This window comes from Balaenoptera acutorostrata, chromosome 14 (genome assembly GCF_949987535.1).
Source record: "Balaenoptera acutorostrata chromosome 14, mBalAcu1.1, whole genome shotgun sequence".
Taxonomy (NCBI): Eukaryota; Metazoa; Chordata; class Mammalia; order Artiodactyla; family Balaenopteridae; genus Balaenoptera; species Balaenoptera acutorostrata.
In genome coordinates, this window is record NC_080077.1 from 33884164 (window position 1) to 33905214 (window position 21051).

Below are 21051 nucleotides of genomic sequence, written 5' to 3' on the forward strand. Positions count from 1 at the left end.
CAATCTTTTTAAAAAAATGCTACTTTGTAGGTCTAAATGCATAAATGATAGTCATTGGGATCTTTTACACTATTTGCATTTCTATTACCATGCATCACCATATATCAGTATCTACTGCATTAGACAGTATGTTAAAAGTCTGTTTGTAGCTTTACATTTCTCTTTTAACTAATATTCTGTGAATATTGAAGCAGATTGTAAGTGCTGTCCTAGGAACAAGAAATGCCCTTCATCACTGTGAAAAAAATACAGGTTGGTGTGAGTGTGTGGGTACCCTCACCAGACATTCATGTCTACTGAGAGAATAATGTGAAGTTCTAACTGTTACCAATGGGTGAGCACGGTCACAATAGAATAAGGCAAAAACAACTTTATACCCACAAGAAAATAACAGTATTTGCTTTTACTACTGAGATTTCTCATTGATTCCCATTTATGAGAGCTTGTGTCATTATCACCTTTCTTTTAACTTTGGGTTTCACCAAATACTCACGTCTATGACTGAGTTGATTTCATCTGCAAGACGGTTGGCTTCATCAAGTATGTCAGTGCCTTCTTTTAAAGTGTCCTCAGTTTGTCGTTTGCCACTTTCAATAGCCTCCTTCTTTTTCTGTAGGACAGTATAAACAAAACATCAAAATGCCCTTTGGGGAAAACCCTATCCAGCCCTGTATTCCTGGCTTTCCTACGCTGTCTAAACAAGGCTTTGCAAACAAGATATGTCATGTTGACTGTGAGACTACATGAGTGTGATATAGACTACCCAGCCAGCCCTCCAAGAGTTACTTTATTTAAATACCTGTACAGGTACTTTCTTTCTCCTATTGTCAGAAAGTCATGCAAGAGAAGAAAAGTTATGTGATGGTAGCTGAGGAATTAAAAAATATTTTAAAAGTGAGATGGATATCCATTTTAACTGAAATGTAAGTACTGAATATGCATTGCTGAGCATGTGGTAGTACACTGAATTACATTGGAACGAGACATTAAATTCCAGAATCTATGTCCAAATGAATATTTTGCGAGCATAAACGTAAGCAGATTTATTCTATGGGAGTTCTGTAAAAATTGGAAGAAGTGAGATTTTATTTTTTTTATTTTTTATTTTTTTAAATTAATTAAGTAATTAATTTTATTTTTGGCTGCGTTGGGTCTTCGTTGCTGCGCGTTGGCTCTCTTTAGTTGCGGCGAGCAGGCACTACTCTTCGTTGCGGTGCGTGGGCTTCTCGTTGTGGTGGCTTCTCTTGTTGCAGAACATGGGCTCTAGGAGCACAGGCTTCAGTAGTTGTAGTGCACGAGCTTAGTTGCTCTGCGGCATGTGGGAGCTTCCTGGACCAGAGCTTGAACCCGTGTCCCCTGCCTTGGCAGGCGGATTCTTAACCACTGTGCCACCAGGGAAGCCCAGAAGTGGGATTTCAAAGGAAACAGGGGAAGTACTTTTCAAAAAAAAGAGAAACTCTCACATGGAAGAATAAACTTAATGGACTGTTCCATAAACAAGAGAGCAGGGCTTCCCTGGTGGCGTAGTGGTTGAGAATCTGCCTGCCAATGCATGGGACACAGGTTCGAGCCCTGGTCTGGGAAGATCCCACATGCTGCGGAGCAACTGGGCCCGTGAGCCACAATTACTGAGCCTGCGCGTCTGGAGCCTGTGCTCCGCAGCAAGAGAGGCCGCGATAATGAGAGGCCCGCGCACCGCAATGAAGAGTGGCCCCTGCTTGCTGCAACTAGAGAAAGCCCTCGCACAGAAACGAAGACCCAACACAGCCATAAATAAATAAATAAATAAGTAAAACCCAAAAGTTAAAAACAAAACAAAAAAACTTATCATTGTAAGTACTTCCTCACTTCTTTGAAACACATATAAATCCTTTAAAAAAAAAAATAGAGAGCAGACTCTAATTTTTCTTTGAAACTGATAGCTTGTCTCAAACCACATGAAACTCACTCCTAGTCTAGAAGAGTAAAATCAATGAGAAAGAAATAGTGTTATTTCTCCGTTTGGAACATAACTGCCTTTTTTTTTCTTTCTATTTCTGACTCATTCTTTCTATCACCTTTTTACCTGTGGATTTAACTGCATCAATTATAATTTTAAGCCTTTGCCATTTATGCTTTTTATATAAATAACAATGCTAGTTTATATATTCATTTAGATTTCAGTATGTGCCAGGTAGTTTACAAGCTTTCCTCATTTAGTTCTATACTAACACACGTCCTGTGTTTATCACCTTTTAAATGAATAGAAAATTGAACAAGTTAAGTGATTTACCCAAGGTCACACAGTTAGTACAGTGTAGTTAAGATTTGAATCCCAGTCTACCTAATGATAGAGCTTCCGTCTTGAGCTGTGAAAGCACTGACTTTCCAATTGTGGAAATCACACTTCTTATTTGCATTGGATAGTGCTAATTTCACACCCTACTTTCCCTACCTCTTCACCAACCACTTCAATCTGCTGCCAGTACACATATCTTACTCCTGCCTCTGAGCCTTTACAGTTGCAGTTGCCTTCACCATGTGCCCTTCCCCAGTTCCTTGCCTTGTTTCCTCCTCCATTTAGCTTCATGTAGAATGCTTTTTCCCTCAATACTCAAAATATGGCCCATTGATCAGCAGTATTGGCATCACTGGGAAGCTTCTTAGAAATGCACAATCTCAATGCCTTTCTGGGAACTACCAACTCAGAATCTGCATTTAACAAGAACCCTAAGTGATTGATATACACAATAAAATTTGAGAGAAATTGGTTTAGAACACTGCCTGGCCCACAGTGAACACTACAGAATTGTTAACTATTATAATTACTTTATTTTCTTTTTCCTAGAACTCATTTATCTGAATTATATTTTATAGGGTGGCCGTCGATTATAGAAACGTAGATAATACAATTTTATTTTTTGTATAGATTGAACCATCTTGATTGCTTCTTCTAAGAGCTGCTAAAAGCACAGGCTATTTAATGATAATCAGACACCAATTCATCACAAGATGCATGCATAGGAAGGAGAAGAAATGTACAGCCCATTGAGCTGGACCTAGTGGACGAAGGATAACATTTAATTCATCAGGCAATATACTGAGAACAAGTCACTTATTTTGCATATTAGCCCATGCTGCAGACCATGCTGCAGCCATATTATATTCTTATTTATTGGTTTAGTGACTATCTTTCTCACTGTAATATAAATTCCATAAAACAGTCTTTGTATCACTTTATCTCCAGTACCTAGAAGAGTTTCCTCAGTAAATAGTTCTGTCTGCACTGGTGACTCTCGGTTCATTCAACTACTCCCATGCCTGGCTAAATCAGAGAAACTTCATTCTCCCGTCACGCACAGCAAATGTAGAGGTAGTCCTGATGTTCCTGGTTATAAGGCATATCTTATTTTCCAAAGGTCTGACACTCTTATATAACTATCAGTTTTAGCCCTTAGCTTTTGTATGAACTGATTTAAAATTGACCCTGGACAGACATTCAAGAAACTTTCTTTAGCATGGCTTGTTTGTATTTATAAATCAAGGTAACAAAATGCTGTATCAATAGGAGGGAGAATATTTCCACCTGTACGTGAGGTGAAGAGCTACATTCATTTTGGTTTCAATTAAGCAGTGAGTTAGAATCTTTATAAAAGCTCTCTTTGAGTCACTTTAAGGAACCCATTGTTATGCAAAGATCAAAATGTGCTTTTTTTTTTTATCACACTGAAGCAGAAACGATCTAGGGATTAAAGAGATTTCAGTGGTGGCTAATTTCAGATTAGACACTAATGAAATCTAGCTTTGAACCAAGGAAAGATGAAGATTTGGAGCTCCTAAATATTGATAAAAGCATCGATATAACACTTATTTGTGTTTGCTTTATAGTACTTTCTTCATTGAGAAAGAACATTTCTGTTCTGTCTTTGTGCCAGGTACTATTCTCTGCCCTGGAGATACAGTGGGCCAGAAGACATGTTTCTCATGGCTTTCTGGAGGGAAAAAAAATTGAATGAATTTAATGTATAATTAAAAATTGAATGAATTAATGTATAATATATTTTTAATGATGAGTGCTATAAAAATAAATAAAGACAGGGAATGGATAGAGAAGGATGTAGGATAAAATACTTAAAGATAGGAAGCTTTGAGATTTGAGGAGCAAAAGGGGGGCTCATGTTTAGGGAGAATTATTCTCCAAGTGTATACCGCAAGCATAATTGTTAAGTGATTCTGATTAGACACCAAAGTTGTTGTATTTCTACTTTTAACTTCTGATTAGATCTTAATTCATTCCAGAGCTTTGTAAGTTTAACACCTGTTTTTTTTTTTGTTGTTGTTGAGGGGGGTTACTGGGGGGTGGATTAAGAACTTACAAAAGTTATCTTCCTGTCTAACTTTATCTAGCAACTCATTCTTCCCTTTCTTCCAACTCCTTCCTGTTCAAGGTCATAACGATAAATTCGGGGACAGACTGCTCAAAACACGTTACTTTGCTTAATTGAATTGCTCATCTTCTCTTTGCCCCTCAGCCCACAGTTTCCTCTGCCTTTTCTCCATTGCTGGAAATGGCATTCTAACCCTGTCCTGTTCTAGAAAGTTGCATTCAAAGCCTTCTGTGATCTGGCTCCAAAGGCCCATTTTCAGAGCCATCTTCTGCTACAGACTTATGTAGCTTACGAACAAGCGTCACTGCTCTATTCGACATTTCCTAAGATCATACTTCCAGAGCTCTGTGTTTCCGCTCATGCTGTTCCATCATTTCTATCAACTTCTATGATGCCATCATTTTGGTGTTTGATTCTCCGAGCCCATATTAATCACAGTGTTACATATAATGAAAGGTTAAAATGCCTGAATTTTCAGGAAATCATAAGTTCTCTGAGGCCAGAAATCATTCCTATTCAGCCTCTAACACCCTGGTTACCAATAGCATCTTGATAATGGTAGGTTTCTAACAGACATTTGCATATTATTCCTGCCTGCTTTCCTAGCCTTATATCCCACTATTTTCCAATACAAAACCAATCCTCGAGTTTACATGAACCACTTAGAAAGTCCCCAAAATATAATTTTAATCCATGACTCCAATATTTCAATTGCTTCTGACAGATTTCAGGATAAAACCAAATTCCTCAGCTTAGCTCTCAGAATGCAGTTCTCTTATAACTCAAGGTCTGGACCCTCTCTGTCTTCGTTGGCTTTCTATCCCCTCACTAGTTCACAGGCAGTCTTTATTCCAATCCTATCAAATCAATGACATTTCTCCAAAATGTCTATATGTTTGCATGTGTTTTTTTTTTTTTCCTATTTCTGGAATGTTCTTCCTCTTCTACTTTGACTCATTAGAGCTTACCCTTCAGGACTTAGCATATGTGTCAAGTCCTCTATGAAGCCCTTCCTAAATCCAGGGGTGATTTCGATGCCCTTCTTTTGTATACCTCCATGATAACTCCTGTAGTGTACAGACTAGTTTACTTGTGTGAGCCTCCCACTAAATACAAGTCACCTGAAGTCATCAGAGGTGGTGTTTTATTTCTTATATCAATATCAGTGTCTTTAAAGCTTAAGGCTGCATCTGAATCATGGGTAGGATTTTAAAAACACAGGTTGCTGGGCTCCACTCCCAGTTTCTGAGTTGATAGGTTTGGGGCGAACCTGAGAATCTGCATTATTAACAAGTGTCTAGGTGATGCTAATGCTGCTGTTCCAAGGACCACACCATGAGGACCAGTGTTTGATATACTCAGTTTTTGTTTAGTACATTTCCTGAACTTAGTAGGGGCTTGATAAATGTTTTTAATAATAAAAATTACATGCTTACTTCCTTAAATTAAAAAAAAAATGCGTTGGGTCTTAATTATATCACCTTTTTGTGGGCACAGGCTCAATGAAGTCATTTATTTAAAGCACAACTAATTACTCAATCAAATGGATACAACATTATCAGTTCTTTTAAAATCTATATGTACATCAGATTAACCCAGGGGATGTTTTAGAATATGGACCCTGGACCACACCTCAGACCAGCTACCTCAGATTCTGGGTGGGAGCCCAGGGGATGCGTCTGTTTAGTAAACTCTAAACAGGTGATGCTTTATTGGCCGGTCTAGCATCAACCTTGGCAATCAACCTTAATCAGCCTTGGCAAGCAACCTTAAATAAGCTCTGCCTTATTCATATTAATTTAGTCAGTTTATCTATTTATTCTAGTAAGTTTTAAACAAGCCTTTAGTTAAGCATCACGTGTAAAATGAAAATACAAGAAGGACAACTTACACTTCAATACTGACTACATAAGCTCCAGGCTTCTCTAGGGGTACCCAAGAATGATGGCTCTTGGTTTTAAACGTCACTAAAATGAAGGAATAGCTAAAAGCACCATTTAGTGTGCCACTACAACTCTTCTTGAAATACTTCCCAGATGCTTATTATACTTTCCACACAGGTAATTTTAATTTCTTAAACTGTTGCCATAAAATGGAGTGGTGCACCTCCGGGTAAGTTACACCACTGGTGTATCACCGAGCAAGATGAATCATGCGGGAGCCTGTGATATGAAGGCAGCCTAGCATCCTGCTTAACAAGGCAGTGCTTTTTCTTTAATATTGCCAGCATGTCAGTAGATTCCAAATTGGTTAAGATTAGATACATCAGTGAGTCTTCTCAATCCTCTATCAAAATGACAAGGCTAAGTCCCAGGAGAGGGAACCAGAAAACAATTCTTTTAAAATTAATTCATCCTTTTACTTCTTAATCCAAAGGAAAATGGAAAGAAATGAATGGATAAAAAATTCCAGATTCTTTTTATTCAACTGTCATTCCATGAACAGTTTTGAGAGCATAATATATGCCAGAGAGTGTTCAGTTATAGTTGCAGGTAAAATTTTATGTTAGAAGAGAGAAAGGTCTGCCACTGTTTTCAGATCCGTTGGGGTCAAATACTTTGAAAAGAACAAAGGTAAGTTTGTTTCTGGTGAGGAAGTTCTTTTTTTTTAATGCTAAATACAGGTTTGTGCCATCGTATGTGCTGAATTCACTGTAGGGAAAAGTGATCAGTTTGCCATGTTAAATATTAAGAAAGAAACGAGAGAGAGAGAGAAAGAAAGAGAGGGAGAGAAAGGAAGGAGAGAAGGAAAGAAGGGAAGTAGGAAGGAAGGGAGAAAGGAAGGAATGGATGGAAGGATCTGTTTTAGTTCTAGCTTCATTAGCACTCTAGAAAAGGCAGAAGCTGCCTATCATTGCTTGAGGAGAGAACTCTCTCTTGTCTGAGGAAAAGGAGACAAACAATAACTCAGACTTGATCTGCTCATGTTAGTCCGTTGTAAAATATCATTTTCATAGAACATGTTGCAAAGAAGAAGAGAACCAAAATTTTCCCAGGCTCTGGTCTCTCAGTGAGCTGTTTCTTCTGTGCCCCAATTCCATTAGAAAATCCTTGGCACTTCTGTGACTTATGGCGGCCGGATGTCTAAACCATGGTTTGTGGATCAGGTTGGGTGGACTGTACAATCATATGGTATTAGTATTTGAAGAAACTCTGGATACGCCCTAGTATAATGCACTCATTGTATAGTTGAGAGACCGATGCTCTGAGACTTTAACTGACTTGTTCACACTAGTACTTCTAGTTAGTGGCACAGTTGTCCTTAAGACCAAGGACCCCTGACTCCCAGTAAAGATCTCATTCCACTGTACCATTCTGTCCTTAAACATCTTAAATAGTTTAAGTTATCTAAATTTTATTTGATTATATGGGCAATGATCATTCATTAAAAAACAAAAAGAAGGATCATTCCCTGTTCTGCTTCTGAGAAGTTGCCTTTCAGAGTTGTCACACTTGATTTCGTACGTGTGCATCAACTTGCATCAACTTGACTTACTCCGCCATGGTCAAACTCCCACCCCGTGCTCCCAGATTCAGATGAAAGAGCCTCTAAGACTCACCTCCAAAGCAGTCATGTTTTTCTGGTTTTCTGCAGATAAGAGATTAGTTTCTCTGATTTTATCTGTGGCTTCTCTCAACAGGTCCCAAGCATCATCAACCTTGCTTTTGTAGTCTGCCAGTTTCTCCCGGAGATCCTTCTCCATTTCTTCATTTTTCCCTCGGGATTCTCCAAACAGCTTCTTCACTTTCTTCAGAAGGCCTTCTGCAGCTCTATAAACACCCCAGCCCAATAAGAGACAATAAGCCCTTGCCACTGCCTCAGGGTTTATTGGTATTAAACAGTGTTACAAAGAAATGCTAACATTAAAAGTATGGACAAATTAGAAACAATATTTAAGGCAGATTGACTGTGTGCTAAACCAAGTTGAAAACTGATAGCTGAAAAGTGGCAAGAGCATTTACAATTAAAACTAAAGAACAAAAAAATCCACACATTTTAAATTGATTAGTAATATAACATTTTCATTTGGAAAGGATCTCGTGTTATTGTCATAATCTGGCTGATGAAATCAGTTTTATGATTTACTCCACACACCAAAAATAAAATCTACCTGATTAACCATGAGATATTTTCTCTGTTACTTTGAATATAAGATATGAATATTGATATGTTTGGTTAGAAACTGTGACTATAGCGCCACGCTGTTGACATGCTAGTATGATATAATTTTGACCTACTTTTCTTTTCCTTTGAACTGAGTGTTCTGGGAGTTTCCTGGATTCAACTTAATGGTTTTCCTAAAGGGATAATATCTAAGCCCTTCAAGGAAGGCTAAATATTTGAAGAACAGTAGTTCTCAAACTAAAAGGCATCATAATTCCCTGAAGAACTTGTCAAAACAGATTGCTGGGCCCCATCCCAGAAGTTTCTGATTCAGTAGGTCTAGGGTGGGGCTTGATAATTTGTATTTCTAACAAGTTCTCAGGTGTTGCTAATGTTGCTGATTTAGTATATACTATTTGATTATTAATAACACCATCACTTTGAAGTTAGCTGACTATGAATGTAAAAATGTATTTTTTTTATTGAGTGTACGGTCACAGGAATTCATTGGCATTAGTAAAATCACTATCATTAGTCACAACCTCAAATTCCCAAACTTTATTTCATTGTATTAGGCATGTATTATTTGACAATTCTTCTATTCAGTATTTCCTAAGATGACAAAATGTATAGGATGGCCTGTTAAATTCATAACTTTATTTATCCAAAGATATTTTTATTAAAACAAAAACAATTAACAGTTTTAAAGGCCCTAATAATGGAAATTAATAAAGCAAGACCATTAGCCTAACTGCAGAAGGGACAGCACCTTTAAAAAAAGATCATTTACTTGACTATTTATATAGGTATAAACATGCCTTTGATCTGTTTTAGAGCAAGACAAATCATAACTAAGTAGATGAAAAATAAATAAAGAACAAAGTATCTCCTACTGATATGTGATGGAAAGTTTAGAAATCTCTAAACAACAATTTGGAAAGCTCAGTTTATCAAACGAAAAAGTAGCAGAGCTTCTACTCACACCAGCTCATCTTCAGCAACTTCCTTTTGTGTGTCTAGATTTTTCCTCCTCAGTGCTGTCATCATCTTATCAACTTCATTCTGAAGCTCTTGCAAATTTCTCTCAAAGGCCTTGTCTGGAATTCCTAGAGTTTCATTTAGTTTTACAGCGTTTTCACTTACGGCTGCAGGGGGTAAAACAAATTTTGCCAATTAGTAAACTAAATGCCACATGCAAAAATGGCACCCAGCATCTGCTCTTCTCCACCATCTCCAAGAGAAATGTTGTTTGTCATGGGTGTTCCTGCTGGGACACAGAGAGGCAGTTGCTATAACGATCCATAACAAACAAGGAAATGTGACATATTTCTTCATATTATATTGCTTTTAGGGGGACACAGTAACTAAAGCAGTGTTTCTACCCCAAAAGGAAGAAATAAAGTAAACAAATAGCTCAAACCTTCTTCAGGTAAGAGGTAAAAAATGAGACATGTAGCATAACGCTTGGAAGCTGAAAATGCAAGGTCTGCACTGCTGATAAGACACAATCATATTCAATTTTAAAACCCTGAGTATAGAAACACTATCAGTGATGAGATCTCTCAAAACGAACCTGCCCTTGTACTTCCACACAGTTCTGTGTTGATCTGTGTAAAGGAATGAGGAAAGGAGCCCCCATCTATGGACAGGCATTATGCATTAGGGCTCACAGATACCTTCCAGCAATAACAGCCATCCTAAGAGTCTGTGTTTATTATGCACTAAATAGGTTTTCAAACTGTGCTCTTTGGAATCTTAGGATTCTCCAGGCGCTTCAGGTATTCTACAGATGCTATCTATTCTGCCAAGAATCTGTTTTATAGGTTGGTGTTCTGGGCAAGATTTCATCTGAAAAAAGAATTCTATGTCAAATAATAGTTTGAAAAATTGGTGAACTGAAACATGTACACAGTTCTACCTTAGTTTTAGACCAACTTTTCCTGAAGTGTGTTCTATGGAGCATTAATTTAGCAAGATGAAGAGAGGTGTTTTTCTGAACTCTTTTGTCTTCTGAACCTATGTCTATTATATAATATTACCTATGAAAATCCCCAGAATAAAGGCTATGGGTTGGCCAAGAGACATTTTCTACCATTCAAAGCTGTATCCTAAGACTTCTTTAAGACCTAAAGAATTTTCAAAACTCATTTCTATTCTTGGAGAAACTTTTCTGATTAACACTGGTGGGAGCTGTTCCAAGGGTCGTATGAACAGAGCTCCTGAGAAAAGTGCACACAGTTAGGCAAAGTAGACCAGCCATGGGGATGTGGCATGGTGGGTTAGTACAGTGGTTCTGAAATGTGTTCCCCAAATTAGCAACATCAGATCACCTGGGAACTTGTTAGAAATATATATTCTCAGGTCCCATCACAGACCTATTGAGTCAAAAAGTCTGGGGTGTGGACCAGCAATTTGTGTTTTTAACAAGCCCTCCAGGATCTTCTGATGCACCTAGAGTTTGAGAATATTGGGTTGGTAGAAGAAATTAAGTTTCAATCTCTAATTCTACCCTTTCAAAAATGCATCTTTCTAATTCTTTTTTTTAAATTAATTAATTAATTAATTTATGGCTGTGTTGGGTCTTCGTTTCTATGCGAGGGCTTTCTCTAGTTGTGGCAAGCGGGGGCCACTCTTCATTGCGATGCGCAGGCCTCTCATTATCGCGGCCTCTCTTGTTGCGGAGCACAGGCTCCAGACACGCAGGCTCAGTAATTGTGGCTCACGGGCCTAGTTGCTCCGCGGCATGTGGGATCTTCCCAGACCAGGGCTCGAACCCGTGTCCCCTGCATTGGGATTCTCAACCACTGCGCCACCAGGGAAGCCCCTCTAATTCTTTTTTAATGATAAATGTCTTTGCTTAGAAAATTGCTGCAGTCAACTTGTTATTTCTGATAGCCATAGTTTAATCTGCAGAACAATCTAAATCAGGTCTTTTAAAGAACAAATATGGCCATTCTTAGCCCTGTGGTAGAAATTATTGCTCAGGTGCTATTCTTAGAAGTAGGTGAGGGTGCCTACTTTCTGGCTGACTACTTCATAGTCATCCCTTGACATATACCAAAGAACCTTCTTAAGATTCCACCACTATGATTAGTGAGATATCACCTAGGCCATGTCATTCTTGCTAAGGAAACATGGTGACCATGGGCCATTGATTGGAAAGCTCCTTGGTCCAGCAGACTATGGGGAAGCCATGCTAGAATGTTAATGATTAAATGTAAGAAGGTTTCTACTTTTTAGATTTCAAGAAAGGTAGTAGTAGATTTGACTCTACTGATGATACAGCCCCATCCTTTGGTCTGAGTGCATGCCTATCTGTACAGCTGCTTTTAACAAATTGTAGCATGTAAGTAACCAATGACATCATTTGTCTTCACATTTTTTTTTAAATGAAAGGGATAAGCCCCACTTTCCAACCTGACAAAGCTGTATGTTTTTTCATTATTAAATGAATACATAAATGAACTTCGCTTAAAGACGTTTTTGGAAATTTGATGGAATTTAGGTCCTGGGCCTCGGTGGTATTGAGGAAGGAAGGAATGTGAGATGCAGCCTCACTATTTCTTTTGTGGTCTAATCTCACAGCTAAATTTCTACAGAGAAGAATTTGGTGGAAAAAGAATGATGGCGTGAGAAAAGGAAAAGATGGATTGCATCATTTCTTTTAAATTAAAGCAATATGTAAGCAACCAGAAGAAATTATTAGGGTACACAAAAACTGCTTTAGCAAAATGATGCTATATTAAGGAAGCAGCATTATTTTAATAGAAGAGGTCTGATTGCTCCTTTGCTTCGATACATGGAATTTGGAACTTCTCTGAGTACTTTTAAACTAAAGATAAATGTGTTATGTAGTCTACTATCCCAAGATATACACTATCACTTCAGTATGTTTTCAACAGTATTAAAAATACTTGCAACATAAACACATCTTTTAAATTTAATTATCTTTTCTTTCTAACTTATTACAAAGGGAATTTAAAGTCATTTAAAAATATCTTTAAAACAAGATAAAATAAATATAAAGGAAATGGGGCAAAGATAAAAAAAATTAATGTAAATCAGGCGAAGAGTTACTAGACAGACAGGCATGCTGTAATGTCCAGGGCAGTGGATCCTAAATCTAGTGTTAACTATCTCAGTAGCCAACGCATCAGGATAAAAAGGAGTATTTTAAGAGGTATACAGTATGTATAACATACAAACTAAATAAATAAATTCCTCAGGAGAAGCAAAGCTGTTTTTCATGCTGAACCTGAGAAAAATATCCTATAACGGGTAAATTTATCATGAATGACTAATACTATTGTGACCTGAAGAACAGGAAAGAAGGGTGTCCAGCATTTCTTAAGTCCTATTATATATCAGAACATATGCTAATGGGCTTATATACATTCACTCATTAATTCTAATAGTGTGTGGAATAAAATGTAGTTTATTCATGATCGAATCAGGAGTCATAGCACAATAGACTTTATAAAATTATAGTGAGATAAGAACGCCTTAGATTAATAGAAGTTGATTTCTATATAGCGGCTATGACTTATAATGGAATATACTAAGAGTAAGGTATTTCATCTATCTAAAAAGTAAACTGAAATAGACAAATGCCAGGCTGAAGCATGCACTTTTCCCACAGCAATTTATTACCACTAATAAAAATAAAAACACTGATGATTATCCACCATTATTATAGTTTCGAGAGGGGAAAAAAAAGCATAGGTATGTTGTATAACTCAAAGTTTTTAGTGAGTTTTCTTTTTTTAAAAAAATCCCCTAGACATCCAAGCCTTGTTATATATATGTAAGCCCTTTACGATTTAACTCTGGCATATTCAAATTTGAATTTTCATGAAATTTTAATAGTTAGATTAATTCTGTCAAAGTTCTTTTACAAAGAGCTGTGGTTACCATTTTTATTATCATTTACGTTAGTACCTGGTGGAAGAAGAGAGTAGTATTCACATTGTCCTCGGGTATAGGATCACAGCTATCCACGTGGCACTTCACACGAATTAGAAAAAGGTGCCCCATTTGGACAGACACGGCCAGACCACCTGACTGATATACAATGTAGGAAATGGGAGACACCTTTGATGACATAAGCCCTTTCTTTGATTGATAGATTGTGGATGGTGAGCCAAGCCTGGGTTAAATATCATCTCCACTCTGCCCCCTGCTGGTGCCTTTGTGGCACGCACAAAGATGTAGATAAAGTAGGCAGTGCTGGTACTGGAGTCTATCGGAAACGTGTATTAGGATTTATTCTTATGTAGCAACGTTTGATTGAAATGATCAAGATTAGTTCCTAGGATAGGCTGCTGGGTGTTAGTGTTTGAGACTGAGTTGGAAGGAAAAGGAAAGTCCCTGGAGTACTGACTAATGTCTTAAAGGATCCAGGTAGAGTGAATCTGCTCTATCTGCAACGGGATTTTTTTGGTGGGAGGAAGGGAGGGTGGACACTTTCAAATAATATTACTGGAAAAAAAAAACAGGGAAAGGACGACAACTTCATCTAGCAGAGGAGAAACCACAACGAATTAACTGAGATTTTTTTGGTAGGAGTAACTTCTGTTTTGGATCCTGACATGTCTTGCCTGAGATTATGCCTCAGATTAAAACTCTGTTGTTTCTTGCTGTGGAGAATCTTTGGAAGTTTCTGTCTCTTCTTGGCCAGTGATTCCTAAGACTGACCTGTCAGGATATGCCTTGAAGGTTCTCACGTCCTGATTTATTTGGCTATATTAGAAAGCAAAGTATCTAAAATGTATAACATCATAGAGCAATAAAAATGTTTTATTTTTAAAGCAAAAAGAAAACATTTTTTCCTATTTTCTCAACACGCATGCATGCTTATTATATATTAGTAGATATTTAAGAACTAATGTTTTGTTGTTGTTGTTGTTTTGTTTTTTGAGGGTTTTTTTTTTCTTTTTTCTTTTTGCATTATCTGTTTTCTTTGAGTTTCTTAATCTGGGCTTTTGCCTAAAAATGGCTTCCACTTTGATTCTCAAATCAGATTGGCAGATGCCAAGAACTAACTCCTTGAGAATTGTGGACTAAATGCAGTAGAGCTTCTGGTAAGGTAGCACATCCAAATCCCAAGCAACAGATGTTCATTAAAAACCGGTACCAAGTATTTAAAAGCCATTTTGAGAAATTAAAGTGCTGCTTTAAGGTACTGAGCAGAATGATAAAATTAACTTTTTTTAAAAAAAATTAAGGATCTTTTAAATAGTTCTGAATACAAAAACAGCACCATAGCAGAGGATAAGTTGCCCATTAACTAATTTAATCATATTTGATCACAATAGCCATTCCTCAAGGATCAGAGCATTCATAAAGGAATGCATTCAATTTACTGCTATTTTGTACTCATAATTCCTAATTCACTGACTTCTGTCACAAATTTAACACTGTAGGCTGTAGATTATCAGTTGATAATGCCCTTGAATATCTTGATCAAAAAACTTTTTAAAAATCCAACCCTCAAATTTAGAAATGTCATCTCTTACTAGAGAAATCCCAGTCCTGTGCAACCCTTTTTTTCTTTTCCTGTTAGGAGAAATAATGATTAAATTGTGACTTTTCTAATACCTTCTGCATGCTGGGCCAGGTCCTTAATGAATTCTCCTAAGGAGTCTGCTCTCGTGTTGGTCCTCTCTGCATCCTGCCCAGTTTGCTCGCCATCTGCTGTCACTTTGGTAGCCTAATGAAGCAAATTCGGGAAAAGCATAATTAATAGAGATGATGAAGCTACAGCTAGATAAGCTCTCACCGGCTGCATCTTCTTTCAAATATTACTTTGAGCCAAAGGAAATTGATGAATTATTGATCAGATGTACTGGAAAGGACGCCCCGTGCTCAAATATACAATCAAACTTCATTACTTCTTCCATTAAATGGAAATCAGAGAGCTGTATTTGGTCTTTTTAAAACCCTCGTTGTACGCAGTGGCACAGAAGAAGCCATAAAGCAGAATTATTTTTGAAATATTTTTAAGGTACTATTGCCAAAAGTCTTTAATGGATTCTTCAGCCTGCACATGTTGCAGTTTTGCCCATATTTTATTTACTGAAAAAGTGTGGAGTGTAGCAATGATCTCTCGAAAGAGGCACAGACAACCTGTCTCAATCAGCTTGATCCTATAGATTCCATTTAGATCAATACATTAATTAAAGAAACAAAGAAAGGGAATGCTTAGCTACTAAGTAGTAAATGCTTGTTTTATAACACTGTAAAGATCTAGTAAAATGTTAAAGAAGAATAAATGTTAACTTTCCCCATATGACATCACCAAAAAAGATTCCAGTAACCACAGGACCATATATTACTGTCAACAGAATAGAACAGAACTCTACAACAGCCCCACCTCCCAAAGATCATCCTCATATTGTTTCACCCTTATTCACATTGAAAATATCATTTGACACAATGGAATCCATTTAATGTGTTCATAGTTAAGATATATCATATGTAATCAAATGGCATGTGTAACATTATAAGTTTCAGATACTACAAGGCTTAGAGCACCTTGTAATAGGTTTATACTTCGTTTTTTAATGTGTATGCATATGCTAATAAATATGATTTCCTTTTCTAAAAAATAGGGATAATCTAACTACAGAAAATGAATCAAAGAATCACAAACTGCCTCAATACAATTTAAATAAAGGTTCAAGCTGGCAGAGTATTAATACTCCACAATCTTGTACCAGAGTGCTTGCATTTTAGATATGCCCAGAGAACCTAAATTGTTTTATACATAAACAGATTTTAAATAGAACTAAATGTCTAGCCAGCACAGAACATGGTAGGAGGTGCTGCAGGAATTATAGTGCATTTTATGATTTCCCAGGGGGCAATAAGAGGTTTAATTCATAAAAGTTTTCAAGGTTTTAAATAAAAGGTAGAACATAAAGTCCAACCATTATCATCTAATTTCTCAACCTTCAAATGTTATCACCACAAATAAAAGAAAGGAAAAGAATCCAATGGAAGTTTAAAAAATTCCTCTTTATAGTTTCAGTATATATACAAAATGATTTGGTGTGTGTTAATCAATATATTAGAATGCTCTGGATTAACTCTTCCAAAACATTAATATTGGAATTATTTTCACTTTTAAATTCGAGGTCCAGTTGGGTCAAGAAACTCTTTACACATACACACCACACAAATGTATGCTCACATAATTTTTATAATGTTGCTTTTGAATTACCAAGGTCAGCTGCTTAAGATGTTGGTCATCTAAACTGCTTTAGATGTTTGTCTAGTCTGGATTTTACTGTGCTCTATAATATCTCTACTATTTTCACATATCACAGAATAATATAAGGGATTTGATCTACATTATTATCATCTTTCAATATCTTAAGAATTAATATACCACCAGCACTAGTATCACTTACTATACAGAAAATATACATTATAATTTGAACTAAAATTTATTTCTTGCTTCATCAGTATCTTATTTACATTACTAAAAGGTAATAATTCCCATAAATACTCATACATTCGAGCTTTCCAACTCTTGTATGCTCAAAGCATCTAATTTCTTGAAAATAAATGTATACTGATACACTCTCCTTTTAAAATTCTGGATGATCAAGATAATAGTCATTGCCTTGACTTCTACTTATCAAATTAATTTATACAAAAATGTGTAAGAGTCATTGTTAACACACTCAGTACCAATAACATGAGTACTCCAATATTAAGATGTGAAGAATTCTACATGACCCATGATAAGAAATAAGTCAAAAATGTTATAATGAAGACCCTATGCAATCAGCTTCCCTGGCTTCCTTTTATATGTAATATGCCAATCTCTTCCCTTCTTAGGGTCTTCTCATATTCTGTTGTCTTTGCCTTGAATGAGCTTCTGCTCAACACTTTAGTGGTTGGATCTTTGTCATCCATCAGCTTTCAGTTTAATAAGTTATCTCTTCTTGGTGTGGCCATCCCCAGGGCACCTATCTAGGTTTCTCAACTTCCTGCAGAAGAATATTTCCTTCATAGTTCCATGCATTTTAGAATTACTATTTACGTGTTGGCATACCTACGTAACGGCTACCTGACTAAAAAGTAAGCTCTAAGAGGACAAAAACTTGGTCTGTTTGCTCATCACTTTATATCCAGCTTCTAGTATGATGTCTCACTTACAGCAAATATTGAATGAATGTTGTTAAATATATGACTAAACAATTTCCTAACTAATCTTGTCAACATTATTGCCATTCTTATTGCTTACTTATTGCCTACCTTTCCAGGAACATTCCCAGAAAAAGCTTTGTTCATACTATTGCTCCCTAACTCCTCTCCAATTATCCAAAATAAAATCAGCCCCCAAGATGATTCGCTTCCAACTTCACCTTCTCTGTGAAGGCATCCCCAATGATTTTGCCCCATACGCTCCTTTCTTAGATTTTCAAAAACAACTATCATTACCACTATTCGTGACTGTTGTGGGTAATTATTTTTTTAGGTGTTTCGTCATATCTATTGAATTGCAATCCTTGGGGGCTAGGGTTATGTCTTATCTCTTTTTTATTCCTCCGAGTGCCAGGCACAGTGCCTGGCAAACTGTAGGGGGTCAAGGATGTTGGGTGATTGACTGATGTAATAATAATCCAACAAACTATCCCTTTGAAGTTCTAAAGCCTGTGGGAGAAAGAAAAATCTCTTTCCATATGCCTTTCTGATACCGTTCAAACTGGCCATTATGCCTGGTGTTTCGCTTACCAGTGAATGTGGATGGCTGGGCATTTTTTCTGGACATTTTTCAGAGCCTTATAGGAAGCTGCTGCTGAAGGGCTACACCTGAGTGCTTAGGAGGAGAGCAGACCTGAGCGCCTCTGGTCCCAACCACGCTGCATTCTAGTCACTGGCCTTCTGGTAATTCAAAACTAGCCTGCGATTGCACACCAAATACCACGCTGGTGGGGGTGAGTGGAGGTAGGGGCTGGGGGTGGGCAGAAATCTTTATGGCCAGCACAGTACTTACTAAGGGAGAAGATAGCCTTCCTTCTGCACAGACAAAAAGTGCTTCTTCTCTTGGCTGCACTCCAGGAGAGGAGGAGATGTGAGATTCCTGGACCAAAAGGCATTGACTTATGATATTAGCACTCTAAGAAGCGGGTTACACTGTCAGGCTCAGCTGTACCCCAGACTGATATGCGTGTTCAGAGGGCTGACAATACTCTTGTGTTTCGTTTACTCTTCCTGCCTTTAGAGATACATAGAGGGCATGATCCCTATTTTCACACTGGTGAGGATGAAGGTATGAAGAGGTTAAGTGACTTACCTGAACTCACACATATAGGAAATAGGGGACAAGACACAAATTTTCTGTCTCACAGCCTTGTATGCTGTCTGTATTAAACATTAACTTATGTTTGGCTAACATTCAGGAGGACTAGGAAGATACTTGAAAAAGTTAAGCATTCTGGGTGGGAGGAGGGACATGGCTCCAGCTTTTATGTATTTTAAGTGCATAAGCTTTAGGTTTTAGTAAACATATTTAAAAATCCATATCAGAACATCATATAGATACATTAAAAAAAAATCATGTCTCGGGACTTCCCTGGTGGTCCAGTGGTTAAGACTCTGCCTTCCAATGCAGGGGGTGCAGGTTTGATCCCTGGTCAGGGAACTAGGATCCCACATGCTGTGCGGCATGGTAAAAAAAAAAAAAAAAAAAAAAAATCCTGTCTCATTACACAGTAATGAAGTTGAAGAATCACCTTGTCAAAACCACCCAGGAGAGACTCCATAAAGGAAGGCAATTACAAATACACTATCACCTATGGGGAGTGGTAATAGATTGTAAAAAGCGAAATTTACAAAACTCAGTTTCATCCAGGACAGGCTATTGATAATGTTACAGATGAAGGCTAAATAGTACATGATAGGAGCTGTCTGCCTGATTCAGTTTGGCTCTTCTTGTATTTTATTAAATTGCCATCCCCATCCCTTAGTCAGCTTCCTTCTAACTCACTATTATCTTGTCCTTTGAGTATTTGACAAATGTCTTCTCATTTATCCTAATATGTTGTACAATCTTCCTTTCATTCTCTATCTTAGATTTTCTTATTTTTACTTTCTCTTACCTCTGTTCTACATATTTCCAGTGTTCCTTTGTAAATGATAGCTCACACACTGCTTTGCATGTATCTCTCTTACCTTTGATTATCTTTTTTTACATTCAAGTTCACTCAACTAGGTATTTTTTCCTTTTATTTTCTTTGTGGGTTTTTTTTTTTTGAGTATTTATATCTAGGCAGCACGCATTACCATTAGGCACACATTCATTTACTTCTGAACAATGTAGCTGTTACTTTCTTACTTTAGCTCAAGCAGTTCTCACTGTGCCTCTTGAAATCTGCACAAAATTTTCTTGGTTGGATATTACTAGTGTGTTTCATTTTCCGCCTTCTTTATGTTAAAACTAGAATCTAATGGAGCAAATCTAACTACTGAGTAGACAACATTGCTTAGATGCCATCCACCTTTGCATTTGCAGAGGTTTTCTGCTAAATTTAAATTTGAGATCTAATCATTTACATGATATTCTTTAGGGTCATCTTCAAACACTACCGGTTCTATATATTTTTGAAGTACTAGGGTCAGTGAAGTACTAGGACAAGCTACTAGGACAGACAGCACACAAGGAGAGAGACAATCAACTGACCCTGGGGAATGATAATAAGTCAGTTCTATGTGAAATTTCTCCTTAAATATTTCAGGGGTCAGTTTTGAAAGTTCCAAATAAACAAGCGTGATTTGTTATACATTATCTCTCTCTCTTTTTTAAAAATTTTATTTTATTTACTTATTTTTTATACAGCAACTTATTATCTATTCTATACATATTAGTGTATACATGTCAATCCCAATCTCCCAATTCATCCCACCACCACCACCACCTCCACTTTCCCCCCTTGGTGTCCATACGTTTGTCCTCTACATCTGTGTGTCTATTTCTGCCTTGCAAAACAGTTCATCTGTACCATTTTTCTAGATTCCACATATATGCGTTAATATACGATATTTATTTTTCTCTTTCTGACTTACTTCACTCTGTATGACAGTCTCTAGGTCTATCCACGTCTCTACAAATTCTCTCTCTCTTTTAAAATATAACAGCAGAAATGAAAAACATTGTTGGCAACTTAAACCTTTTAAAACTATAAATAAGGCATTGTAAATATATATATATATGTGTTTATATATATATAGTAGGCACTTAAATCATTTAAAAACTAGTTTCATCATTTTGGAAATGCCTCATCTTCATTTAAATCTGATTTTCAATATACAGTAAGAGACAAGGTACATAAAGCTAAATTTTGATATTTTATATAGTTCAGTCTATTACATTGCATTCACCCCTTATGAAATATAAACAGTTAAGAGATGTTTATCAAAGAAAGCAAAATATTCAACTCAATATTATTATATGCCTGATTTTAGTGCATTTTAGAGAAATTCAAAATTAATGCTTATTGTGGGTTTCTATACCTTTCATTTATTTTTATGCTATTTTTTAAATTATTCACAATTAATTAATTAATTAAAC

General features: G+C 36.8%; 1 protein-coding gene across 1 annotated transcript in view; it reads right to left on the reverse strand.

Moving 5' to 3' along the window:
• The window catches only part of LAMA2 (laminin subunit alpha 2), a 646015-nt gene that overhangs the window by 109738 nt on the left and 515226 nt on the right, over nucleotides 1–21051 (reverse strand). The window contains exons 35-38 of the mRNA XM_007190832.3: nucleotides 15069–15180; nucleotides 9454–9616; nucleotides 7927–8137; nucleotides 494–610 (exon numbers count right to left, since the gene is read on the reverse strand). Of these exons, the coding sequence (XP_007190894.2) occupies nucleotides 494–610; nucleotides 7927–8137; nucleotides 9454–9616; nucleotides 15069–15180 (603 nt within the window). The remainder of the gene's footprint in view (nucleotides 1–493; nucleotides 611–7926; nucleotides 8138–9453; nucleotides 9617–15068; nucleotides 15181–21051) is intronic.